Source organism: Vigna unguiculata, chromosome 9, assembly GCF_004118075.2.
Source record: "Vigna unguiculata cultivar IT97K-499-35 chromosome 9, ASM411807v1, whole genome shotgun sequence".
NCBI classification, from domain to species: domain Eukaryota; kingdom Viridiplantae; phylum Streptophyta; class Magnoliopsida; order Fabales; family Fabaceae; genus Vigna; species Vigna unguiculata.
Genome location: NC_040287.1, coordinates 40,918,516 through 40,931,180, shown reverse-complemented (window position 1 = coordinate 40,931,180; position 12,665 = coordinate 40,918,516). Strand labels below are relative to the sequence as shown.

The following is a 12,665-nucleotide window of genomic DNA, read 5'->3' as shown; positions in this document are numbered from 1 at the left end:
GACGTGTTTATTCTCTCTTATTGCAACTTGGCATTCATAATACAGAGTATTAGCACAAAGTTATCCATTTATGTTTCCTCTAGATGCAGAGGATTTGAAATATTTTAAAAGGGCATTTTGTGGGCTTTAAAGCTTTTTTGCGTTAAAGGCGAAAGAACGTGTTATTTATGCAAACGCTAAAATAATAATACTGGTATGAAAATACGTATACCATAGTTGAAGATTATACTTTGTTCCCAATAGATTATAGACACTATAAATGACTCGGAGTTTACAACATGTCCATGTACCATGCACGCCAAAACCCATCTATCTTCAATCAACCATCAACATTTTGTATTAAACATCTACACCCTAAACGTTTTTGTTATTGGAAAAAAAATGTTTTTTGTCCCTTAAGTTTGACCCAAATCTGGAGATGGTCCTTGGTCGAAACTTGATCACTGTTTGGTTCTTGTATTTTCAAAATCATTGTTTTTAGTTCCTATTTTTGGACGACATTAAAAATAAGAAACGGTGTGTCACGTGTTATTTAATTATAGAAAAAATATATTTTTGATCCCTCAAAGTTTGACCCAAATTTGGGGATGGTCACTGGTCGAAACTTCGTCCCTGTTTAGTCTTGTACCTTCAAAATCATTGTTTTTAGTTCCTATTTTTGACGGCGTTAAAAATAACAAACGGCTTGTCACATGTTATTTAATTTTTTATATAAAAAAAATTATGGCACGTCGTTTATTATTTTTAACGCCATCCAAAAATAGGGACTAAAAACAATAATTTTGAAATTACAGAGACCAAACAATGATCAAATTTTAACCCATAACCATTTCTAAATTGAAGTCAAACTTGAGGAAAAAAACATATTTTTCTCTTTATTATTTGTTAAAACTTCGGTTAAATAATTTAACTTATATTATGGTCGTTATATAAAAACACCATCAATGACGCATTCACGGTGACATGAGAGGAAACTTTAGATTGACATGGGAGTAAACTTTATATTAAAATTGAATCTTTTATAAGTGACTAATTATTTTTGTGACTAATTTTGTCACTAAAATTAATTTCTATTTTAATTTTCTTTTGTAATACATTATTTAGTGATTGGCCGAACTAATTGACGGATTAATGTCTAGTTAAAATGGTCAAGATAAGAATGAAATGACATATTTAATCAATTTAATAAATTTGACCCGTAATTCTAATAGTTAAAAAGGACACGTGATCGAAAACAAGATTAACAAGGAAAATAAATTAAGTTTGAGAGTCAATAGAGAAGCAAAAGTCTTTGTCGGGTGGAAACCTTGAATATTTTTTTATTTAGTTTTTTTAATATAAATACATATAGTCACAATCTCAAGTTATATATATCTCAACTTATCATGTCCTATTTAATTTCAACATATTTTAAAAGAAATTATTAAATAGCTAAAAGCGAGAGAGTGAACATAACAAGAATAGGTGTTAAAAAGAGTTGGTCTGTATAATCTCTGGCCCATGGACGATTAATTTCACTTCTGTATATTTTTTCAAACACAGAAAATTATATGTTAAACTGTGATCTCTTTGATTAAACAAATCTCGCAAAAAAGTGGAGCATTATTTAGTGATGAGTCAAAATGATTAACGGATTAATACGTAATTAAGATAGTTAAGATAAGAAAAAAATGAAATATGTAATCCAATTTAATAAATTTCACTCGTAATTTTAATAGCTAGGAAGTGAAAGACATGGGAGGCAAAGCAAGATTAACAAAGAAAAAAAAATTAAGTTTAAGAGTCATCAAATAAGCACAGCTCCGTGTTGGATTAAAATCGTGATTTTTTTTATTTAGTTCATTTAATATAAATACATATATTCACCGTCTAAAGTTATATCCTATGATCCATGGATACGATACGTGTATCGGATACGACACATATCCGACACGTTGATACATTTATTTTGAAAATAATAGGATACGATACGTGATAGATACGCGATGTATGAATATTGAAAAGTGCACAATAATTTTTAAAAACATAATAAATATATGATTGTTATTGTCTTAGTCGAAATTAAAACTATATGTATTAAAGTTGTCAACATTAAAAAAATTTAAATTATTGTCATAGTAAAAGTTTCTCTATAAGAAAACTCTCAAACAATGACCGATTTTAGTAACAAAAAATATGTTAAAGACCAATTTCTTAATTAGAGACCAATTATTCTGGTAGCCAAAACTTTAGTAGCTAATGTCAGTGACCAATTTAAAAACCAATTATTTTGGTAGTCAAAACATTGATAGCTAATGTTAGTTACAAATTTAGAAATCAATTCATAAAAAAAACTATTTTAATTATCAATTTAGAGACCAATTATAATTTTCTGGAACTATTTTAGTTGTTAATAATTTTTAGTTTTTAAATTGATACTTATTAGTTACTGTATAATGACTAATTAATTTTGGTCACTAAAATTAATCAATATTCAAAAAATTTATTGTATTGTAATACGATTTTATAAATTAGATATTTTACTGATAAATATCAATAAAGTATCTAAGTACGTGTTACTGATAAGGATATAGATACGTGTCGGACACAGATACATAACCCAATTTAAAGTGTCGTATGTCTTCGCTTAACATTTTCTATTTTATTTCAACATGTTTTAAAAAGAAATTATTAACCAATGTTTTAAAAGAAATTATTAACTAACTAACAGTGAGAGAATCAACGTAACAAGAAGGTGAAGTTAAAAAGAGTTTGTCTCTAGCCCATCAACAATTAATTTTTTTTATTGTATATTTCTTCAAACATAAAAAAAAAGGAAAGAAAAAAAAATTGTGTTCCGTTTGGTTAAACAGACATTTTAGGTGAAAGTCAAGCATTATTTAGTTATAGGCCGAAATAATTAATGGATTAATGATTTCGTAATGCAGTTAAGATAAGAAAGAAATGGGATATTTATGTTTATGTAGAAAAGGCGAAGGGATTGAGTGAAGAGGAAGGGTAAGATGGAGTCCCGCGGACACTCAAACCCGCTTCTGTCGTTTTCCAGCTTCGTCCATCAACACTGCGTCCGTCTCGGGACCGACCTCGCCACTCGTTTGGATGACACAAAGCGAGCCCTAGCTCAAGCTCATCACAATCTTCTATCCCCCAAACATGCCCTTGCCGCCACTCCCACATTGGGCTCCAATCACGTCGCCAAGTCCCTCGTCGGCACCTCTGTTTACACCGTCAGCAATTCCAACAATGAGTTCGTTCTTATCTCCGACGCCGACGGAGCCAAGTCCATTGGATTGCTCTGCTTTCGCCAAGAGGACGCCCAAGCCTTCCTCGCTCAGGTTTCTCCCTTCCATTTTCCCTTACTCTCCTCCTCTTAATTGCATTCTCCTAATTCGTTGCTCCCTGTTTTAGGTTCGATCAAGGAGCAGAGAACTTCGAAACAAGGCTAGGGTTGTTCCAATTACTCTCGACCAGGTCTTTTGCAATTTCTCTCAACTCTCTTGTCCTAATGCTGCTATTCTGAAATCACAAATAAATGTTAATTCGGATTTCTCATTTATGCTCTGGCTTTTAGTTAGTGTTGTTTGAATTGATGGGTGCCATTACTACTGTTACTGTATTTATATTGGCAACCATTATGTTGATTCTTACTCCATTAGCAGCATCTGTATTTTACCAATGTGAAGCCTTTATCTATCTTATCACTTTTATTGACCTATCCATGATTGACGTTCAATAAAAATGTGGATGGACTTCTTTCATATTGAAAGCCACGCAGTAGTTAAGTACTCAATTATGATAGGGAACAATTCTTTTTGAAAAAGTTGAATTCCCATTTACCTTTGAGTCTCAAAATAAGTGAAACAATCCGAAATGAAATTTCCCCCTTTGAACTTTTATTGCCTTGGTTATTTGACTTTTAGCATTTATATCATGACCCGTGTCACTTATTAGGAGATTTGCAACATGGATTTTATTGTACACCTTTGTCTTTCCTATCAACAAGGGGAGGCTATGCTACTGACTGCAACTGGATCATTTTTTTAGCCCATGAACAGTAGCGTTAATCTTGTACCTTTCATGGATGGCTATTCTTGCACAACAGGTATACATGTTGAAGGTGGAAGGCATTGCATTCCGGTTCTTGCCTGATCCAGTTCAAATAAAAAATGCTTTGGAGGTTAGCATCTACAATTTTTGCATGACCATTTCAGCTCAGTGGCAATGACAATAATGGGCGAGAAAAAAAAGCTTTGATCATGTTAGCTGAAGTGTGGGAATTAGTTCTTTGGCATTGATTTAAACTAAATTATACATCAACATGTAATATATGTTAGTGAACCATATAGGGCTCCTAGATTGTGCTAAATGTAACTTTCATTTCATGTTTATCAGCTCAAACCAGCCAACAGGGGAGGCTTTGATGGAGTTCCTGTCTTTCAGGTGTGTTCTCTTTTCTTTTCTTTTCTTTTCTTTTTTGTGAACTTTGCATGGTTTGTTGTTAGGACTTAAAAAATGGTTTTAGTTTGTCTTTTCATCTATGCATTATTTATCAGTATAGCACAGGAATTATTACTATTGGTTCAGTATACTTCAGTTCACTTTTTCTCACTGAAATATTTGTCAATTAATTAACTGCAACTGTTGTATAGAATACATATTAATATTAGACACTGATAACTTTAAGCCATTTCTCTATTTTAGTAATTCCTTGCTTCGGTGGTAAATTGGTGCTGTTGTTGACTAATAATCATATATGCTTGCTTACAGTCTGAACTTCTGGTTGTGAAGAAGAAGAACAAGCGTTACTGCCCTGTCTATTTCTCTAAGGTTGTCTGATTCTTTGATCTTGTCATTATTTCAGTCCTTATCTACAATCATTAGTCATTAATATAGTATTTTACCATTTTTCTGGTTAAATGGATAGGAGGATATTGAGCAGGAACTGTCCAAAGTTTCCAGGGCATCTAGAACACCTGGTGCTTCTCAGCAAATAGTGGTATAGTATTCTCCATCCTTACTCTTGTTACTTGGAAGCATCTTTCATAGTGTTCTGTTTAAATAATTATACTTTTGCTGTTGCAATGTATTGGTCAAAGCTGCTCATTAACTTGATAATCGTTTTACCACAATATTTTATTTAACCCTAATTTCGTGTTGCTAGTGCTTTGTGCAAGACTTACCTTGATTCTTGAATAAATATTAATTTATAACTTCCTATATGATCAACTTGAAAACTTTCTGAATATTTGGTTGAATCATAGTTGTCTTGTGTCCTATATTTGGTTGAAAACTGTTTTTTTTTTAATAAATTAACAGGTTGGTAGCTTGGAAGATGTACTGAAAAGAATGGAGGTAGTTACCTCTGCTTACAAGTTCTAGAGCTTATAAGCTTGGCAGTAGTCTGAATTCTGATAAGTTCTCTCTCTTTCTCTCTCTTGATGCAGATGAGTGAAAGGAATTCAGGATGGGAGGATTTGATTTTTATTCCCCCAGGAAAAAGTCACTCTCAACACATACAAGAAATTACTGAATGATTTCCAGGTCGCAAACTTAAGCTAACCATAATTTCATGTGTTTTCCTTGAGAAATTGGATGTTATTGTTGTCGGAATTTGGTCAGCTAGTGAGATGCCAGGACATCTGCCTTCAAGTTGTGTTATTCTTCTTGTCTTCTCAATAGAAATTCCTTCTGGTGTTAAGATTCTCATTGGATGTAATGTAAGGAAAATGTGAATGTGAGAGGACATAAAGGCTAACGTACATTTCAGTTATGAGGTCATTTTACTGTAGTTGAGCATGCTGTGCGAGGGGTTTTCTTACTTCATACGTGTACAGATGATTTATTTGTTTCGGAAATAGCTGTGTAATCCTTTTCATTGAGTTCTACATTTTTTGGGAGAAAAATGGTTTTCATTTACATTTGATATCCTATCTAGAATTGTTTTTGGTGGAAACTAAGGAGGACTAACAAGATTCATCACATTTTGAAGCACAAAGTTCATAGTGGGATTGGTTCACCACCTGAAGCGAGTGTGGTTGACTCACTCCCGCGATTCATTTCATTGTGTGATTGAAATAGGGAGCATTACATTGGTCTCACATATATTGGCCCCACTTTTATTTGATCCGATAATTATTGGATGTGGGGACATTATTGTGATAGTTTAACAGCTACTGGGATGTAGCCCTGCAAAACTTCCCCATGAATCATTATTGGTGATTTATGATGTGCAGACGCACAACCTACAAACATTTGTTTATATCAATTTTGAACAAGCTAAAAGAGATTTTTCATTAGATATATTATAAACTATATAGAATTGGTGGAGACTCGCGATTGAGAAACAAAGAATAGCAATCTCTCTTTGCATGTAAGAGAGTGACGTATCAACCGAATAGTTGGCGAGCCTTGTCCTTGCTCTTTGACAGTTGAGCATTTTCCAGTGTTAATGGACTTGGGGATTTTACTTCTCCACCCCTGTGGCTCTTAACTGATTTTAGCTACTGATACCCAATGTGGGTAGTTTCATAATTTTCTGCCTAGAGATTTAGTTGACTATTGGCCTGTGATATAAGTAAAGCCGTTTTGTTCGGATTCATTTGTCACATTCGAAAGGAAATATCAAAGCAAGGAAATCACACTCGGAGTTACGTAAATAATTTGAGATTTACTCTTATTTCCTAACTGCTACTGCAACTACTACCGATCCTTACTCCTTATTCTCCTCTTCACTATATTCAACTACTACATAATTCACACCTAAATTGATTAGTGGGGAGTTCATTTAAATACTTAGTCTAGTCCTCTCAACTCGAGCATTGCTGATAATACTACTACACACGGGATGCAAGGTTTGAGTGTTCAAAAGATGCTGAAGACGATGCCATCTAAAGCTTTGATCACCATAATCAATTTTGTTTTCCTCACTGTCTTTCTGCTTGTTTATGCCACTGTTCTTCCCCATCCATCTGACTATTTAGAGAATGCAGGCTCCCTTGTGAGGTGCTCCTTGAGCGAATGTCATCACAAGCAGGTGAGCCTATACTTCAGAGGCATATCATTTTTTTTTTCTTTCTTTTGTTTGTATATAAGCTTAATTCAAACTTCAGTTGATGTGCATGTGAAGTACACATTCTTATCGGCCATTATTTGTCCGATCTTCAAAATCTGTAGGCAGAAAAAAACTTGAAAATGAAAGCAGTATTGGAAGAACCTAAAGCAATCCATCACAGGGAAAAAAATGAGAAACGAAACAATGTAGTACCAAGCTTTTTTGGCGAGATGGGGAAAGGAACGAGGATAGGAATGGTGAACATGGAAGAAGGGTTTGTGAGAGAATGGAGCACGCATGGGGAAACCACGACGGTTCATTTCCAGAGAGTATCACAGTTTTTGAACTGGACAGACTTGTTTCCTGAATGGATAGACGAGGAAGAAGAGAATGATGTGCCGTCGTGTCCGGAGATACCTATGCCAGAGTTTACACAATATGGAAGCATGGACATCATCGTTGCGAAGCTGCCATGCAGGTATCCCGAAAAAGCGTGGAATAGGGACGTATTTCGGTTGCAAGTTCATCTTATAGTTGCGAATTTAGCCACAAAGAATGGGAAGAAGGATTGGAGAGGGAAGACAAGAGTGGTTTTTTGGAGCAAGTGTAGACCAATGATGGAACTGTTTCCATGCGACAACTTGGTTAAGCGGGAAGGTGAATGGTGGTACTATGAAGCTGACATGAACAAGTTACAACACAAAGTTTCATTGCCCCTCGGTTCCTGCAAGTTGGCCATGCCTCTCTGGGAACAAGGTATATACAAATATATGTCTGCTACATTTTACATATACACACCATATATTATTTTGTTCATTTTCTTATCCTCCTTAGCTCGCTTTTCCTTCACACACCCAAATAAATAACCACATCTATTTTAGACAACCAAAACGTTCGCAAGCAGAAAATATTATTTCCCAAATTTATTTTTTAAAATATCACTAAGATGGATAAGTAGTATTTACAAGCACGATTCTAAAAGTTTTATTCTAATGATTTACATTGAAATGTGAATCTAAGTTATATATTGGATAGAAACAATAAACTAAACATTATATAAGAAACATTATTTATAAACTCAATGTCTCAAATGTTTCGGATTAAAAGTAGTGTCATCCTTAGGTGGATTGAGCTCATTCACATTTATATAATCTTTTCCTGTGAGCCCCTTAGAAAGAAAACAACCCATTATTAACATTCTAGTAATCTGAGCACTTTTTTCTAAACACCAATGAGAAGAAGCGTGGTGTGGCGAGAATATGATAAAAAATATGGAGGATCTTACAATAGCTGCAACAAGTGATGGTCATATATTTCTTCTTCCTTCTCAAGTTTATCATCTACAAAAGGCATTTATTTTCTTCATCTTAAAAGCCTCAGTCATATCATATGGCTAAGAACCCATCACGGATTTCCAAAGATCTCATGATTTCTAATTTCATTTTCAACTAAACTTCTTCGTTTATTTTTATATAAACTATCATTCAAAAAAAAATCACAAAAGCCTGTGGTAAAAATGAACAAACAAACAATAAAAGCATACGCTAAATGACCAAAATTTTAAAATTCCCTAGCAATGAATGAGCTAATAGTTAATTAATTGTTAGTGTGTTGGTCATCTTTATCCAGAATTATTAGTACAAACATGTTTATTTGAATTGTGGTTAAACAACCCATACCAACCACGCAACCACTTCACTTTTCCATCCCTGTGATGTGAAGGTAACCAACTATTGGATTTTGATGCCTCCACCCATACCTATTATTGTTTCCTTCATTCAGACGATGAAACAAAATGGATAAAGATGTAATGAGGTGGGATATATTTGGTAAAACATGGACTGAATTTTTATTTTTTTTAATTGAATAGTAGAATCTATTGTAATATTTTTCATCAGTTTCAACTATTTTTAACTTATCCATCTCGTTTTTCCGTTTAAATTTGGAACTTCAATTTTCACTTATTTTTAGCTAACTAGCTTTCTTCCACCAACCTTTTTTTCTTTTGTTTCTACCATAGTAGCATTCCTTGTTCGTAGCGTAAACAAAATCAGTTAACAGTTTTCAATCAAATTTCGCATCCACCAAAGGCGATGACTTTCACATCCATGATATTGTTTTTTCCTTTTGTTTTACATTGTGGTGTTTAACATTTTTTTTCTATTTTCTTTCTGTATCTCATTTATATTTTATTCCATAAAAGTTTGAACATATATAATTTATTTGATAAAATACAAATTTAGTAATCCAACAGCTTATAAAAGTTTAAACATTATAAAAAGATAACTGCCAAACTCTTCATTCAGAAATAATCGGTACAAAGGTTAAATATTAGAAATGAACATAGTTCTTTAATACCGTAAAATCTTTTTATTTGTCTTGTCCTAACCACAAAGTACGGATACTTCTAAGTTAGAGCAGAGCATTCAAGATAACTAGATAGTTTTCTGTATCTTTTTTACCTGTTTTTATATTTTTAATCATTTGACCTTTTAATTTTCGATCTTTTTAAACAAATTAAAACCTTTTAAAATATTTTTTTTTCTTTAAATCCATAATAACGTTTATATTATTTCATTATCAGATTCCTTCGGTACTTGGTCGTTTAAATCATCAATAACCAGACATAGAACCATTATTACTTTCGGACAAATCACCACAATAATATTTTAATGTAATAAAAATATATACACTTAAACAACTACGTCTCTCTTATAATATTAATAATTTGCATGCACTAATAACATTTAATTAAAAATTCAAGAATAGTTTTCGAATACTAAAGCAATAAGTAGTCAGAGATAAAAATACATAAACCAGGACAAGTATGTCTTTCTTGTAATATTAACAATAAAATTATAGATATCAATTTTTCTTTTTTTAAGTGTAATTGAACTGGGTGCATTTTTTTTAAAATTGAGAAAATAAATAATAGAAAAGAATGTAACTGAATTTGCAGGGAGGAAGGAGTTGGTGAAGAGTGAGAAAAACGGTGAAAGCAGAGCGAAAATAAAGCGCGAAGCCTATGCCACAGTATTGCATTCCTCAGAAGCATACGTTTGCGGTGCAATAACACTAGCACAAACCCTCCTCCAAACAGGGACCAAACGTCACCTAATCCTCCTCGCGGATAAGTCCATCTCCGTTCCCAAACGCAGGGCCCTATCGGAAGCGGGTTGGAAGATCCAGATGATAACCCGAATCCGAAACCCAAGGGCAGAGAAAGGAAGCTACAACGAATACAACTACAGCAAGCTCCGTCTGTGGCAGCTCACCGACTACGACAAAATAATCTTCATCGATTCCGATATCATCGTACTCCGGAACCTGGACATCCTCTTCCGCTTCCCGCAGATATCCGCCACGGGGAACGACCAATCGGTATTCAACTCCGGGATAATGGTGATCGAACCTTCGAACTGCACGTTCGGCGTGCTGATGCGGCTTCGCGATGTCGTGGTTTCGTACAACGGAGGGGACCAGGGGTTTCTGAACGAGGTGTTGGTGTGGTGGCACAGGCTGCCGCGGAGGGTGAACCTTCTAAAGAATTTCTGGGCGAACACGAGTGCAGAGGCAAGGGAGAAGAACGCGCTGTTCGGGGCGGAGCCGGCGGAGGTGTATGCGATTCACTACCTGGGGTGGAAGCCCTGGCACTGCTTCAGGGACTACGACTGCAATTGGGACACCCTGGAGCAGAGAGTGTACGCCAGTGACGTGGCGCACCGGAGATGGTGGAAGGTTCACGACGCCATGGAGGAGGGTTTGCAAAGATTATGTGGGTTGACGAAACGGCGTCGCACTGCGCTGAAGTGGGAGAGGAGGAAGGCCAGGAGCATGGGCTTTTCTGATGGACATTGGAAAATCAATATCACCGATCCCAGACGATTTACCCCTCTTCTCATCCATTAGGTTAGTGAAAATAATTCTTAATTAAAGTCTGAAGTTAAATTAATGAAAATAATTTATTTAGAAATAGTCTTAATGTCAATCACTATAAAAGAAAAACTTTCACTTAATAAATAAATTAACACTAAGCTTTTCTTTTGTCGTGTACCTATCTTTTCCTCGCACATTTTTATAGTTATTGTACTAAAATCTAATCTGATTTTGACATTTGAATTCTTATAAATTCCACAACCTGAACTTCCATGTCCAAATTATGAGAAAATGTAGGTGATTGAATATGGATATGCTTCCCAAGGATTACCTAACACCGATACCTACCCTTCATCAAATGAAATAAAACTTTTAATACTATTCATACATAAACCATTAATGTTGGGGTTAAAATTACCCCAAACATTAAAAATATCATATTAATTTATTTTTAATATTAATAATTCAAATATATCAAAATTTGAAATAAGAATAAGTTTTAATTCATATTTAAGTTTTGGATTAGAAATATATATAATTATTTCTTTATATAGCTAACATTCTAATAAAAATTATTTTTGTTACGAAAAGTTTTGTTCTATGGGTCTAAAATTTTAAACCTTACATTCTCCTTTATCTGATATTTAATTTGATTTCACATAGATATTTATTATAAAATGGAATTGAAAAACTATAATATTTTTTAATTATCATTGTGCAAGTAAAATTAAAAAAATTTATATATATATATATATATATATATATATATATATATATATATATATATATATTAGTAACTATTTTAACCGAAGGAATCTCCACATTCCTAAACTGGAAAATACTATGAAAAAAATAATAATATTGTCAAAGATTATATATACTTTATATATATATATATATATATATATATATATATATATATATATATATATATAATATGTTGAGATATACCTTATTTTGGTACTTTCTTTCCTAATTATGTATAATAGTAAAATTAGTATACTGAATATAGGTATTAAATTATTTTTTCTTTTTTTTTTATGTTAAGCAGTGTCATGTTATATATGTTAAAATTATTTTAGGGATGACAATGTGGACTTGTTCCAGTGGGATGACTCGCAAGCTTATCGAAAAAATCTGGTTTGCGCATATTCACAGTTTGTGCGGATGGGCCTGCAACACATAAAAAAAAAAAAACTTTCACTTATATATATTGATTACATAACTTTAGATTTCTGGATGAACGTTTCAAATTTTGGTATGAGTAGAAAAAACAAGTGTTATGTATTGTAGGATATGCTAAAATTTGAAGAATACGTGTATGTCAAAGTACGAATATGAATATAAAGAAAATGTTGAAGTATTAATTTATTATTCAACTCTCAAAAGTCCTTTTTTGATTTTGTGAACTTGTTAGAGTTTTTTAATTTGTTGAACACTGAAAGTCTTATCATAAGAAATTAAAAATAAAATGAAACCATCCTTAAACTTGCAGGTCAGAACTTATTTAGGGACGGGCTAAACTTTTCAATCCATATTTTCAATGCAGGACAGACCAATTGACACGCATTTCACAATTAGACTAAATGTAAGACATGCTTAAATGAATCGGATCAGTTCGAATTGTTATCACTAATTAATTATAAAATAAGATTAAAAATAATGCATAACATTGAAAACATATTTAACACTCAAATTAATTTATTTAAAGTGAACAATAAAATAGCATGAATAACTT

At 33.1% G+C, this 12,665-nt stretch overlaps 2 protein-coding genes across 3 annotated transcripts; both read left to right on the top strand.

The window, feature by feature from the left end:
• Positions 1–2,909: 2,909 nt before the first annotated feature.
• LOC114162898 (protein TIC 22, chloroplastic) lies at positions 2,910–5,903 on the top strand. Its single transcript, XM_028046894.1, has 8 exons — positions 2,910–3,335; positions 3,409–3,471; positions 4,103–4,177; positions 4,393–4,440; positions 4,768–4,827; positions 4,925–4,996; positions 5,317–5,352; positions 5,445–5,903. Exons 1-8 carry the CDS (start codon positions 3,003–3,005, stop codon positions 5,532–5,534), a joined length of 777 nt encoding a protein of 258 aa, XP_027902695.1. The 5' UTR covers positions 2,910–3,002; the 3' UTR covers positions 5,535–5,903.
• Positions 5,904–6,595: 692 nt separating this feature from the next.
• LOC114162897 (UDP-glucuronate:xylan alpha-glucuronosyltransferase 2-like) lies at positions 6,596–12,260 on the top strand. Of its 2 annotated transcripts, none has more exons than XM_028046893.1 (4): positions 6,596–7,033; positions 7,174–7,807; positions 10,011–10,960; positions 12,035–12,260. In XM_028046893.1, exons 1-3 carry the CDS (start codon positions 6,845–6,847, stop codon positions 10,958–10,960), a joined length of 1,773 nt encoding a protein of 590 aa, XP_027902694.1. In that variant the 5' UTR covers positions 6,596–6,844; the 3' UTR covers positions 12,035–12,260. The 2 variants fall into 2 exon arrangements, with proteins under 2 accessions (XP_027902694.1, XP_027902692.1); XM_028046891.1 differs by having other exon boundaries at positions 12,010–12,260.
• Positions 12,261–12,665: the final 405 nt, after the last annotated feature.

Bases quoted from the DNA above. Each gene is read 5' to 3' on its own strand.
- LOC114162897 (XM_028046893.1), top strand. From the start codon at position 6,845: ATGCAAGGTTTGAGTGTTCAAAAGATGCTGAAGACGATGCCATCTAAA. The intron at 7,034-7,173 runs GTGAGCCTATAC...CAAAATCTGTAG, and splicing joins GCGAATGTCATCACAAGCAG to GCAGAAAAAAACTTGAAAAT. The intron at 7,808-10,010 runs GTATATACAAAT...CTGAATTTGCAG, and splicing joins CATGCCTCTCTGGGAACAAG to GGAGGAAGGAGTTGGTGAAG.
- LOC114162898 (XM_028046894.1), top strand. From the start codon at position 3,003: ATGGAGTCCCGCGGACACTCAAACCCGCTTCTGTCGTTTTCCAGCTTC. The intron at 4,178-4,392 runs GTTAGCATCTAC...CATGTTTATCAG, and splicing joins AAATAAAAAATGCTTTGGAG to CTCAAACCAGCCAACAGGGG. The intron at 4,828-4,924 runs GTTGTCTGATTC...TTAAATGGATAG, and splicing joins GCCCTGTCTATTTCTCTAAG to GAGGATATTGAGCAGGAACT.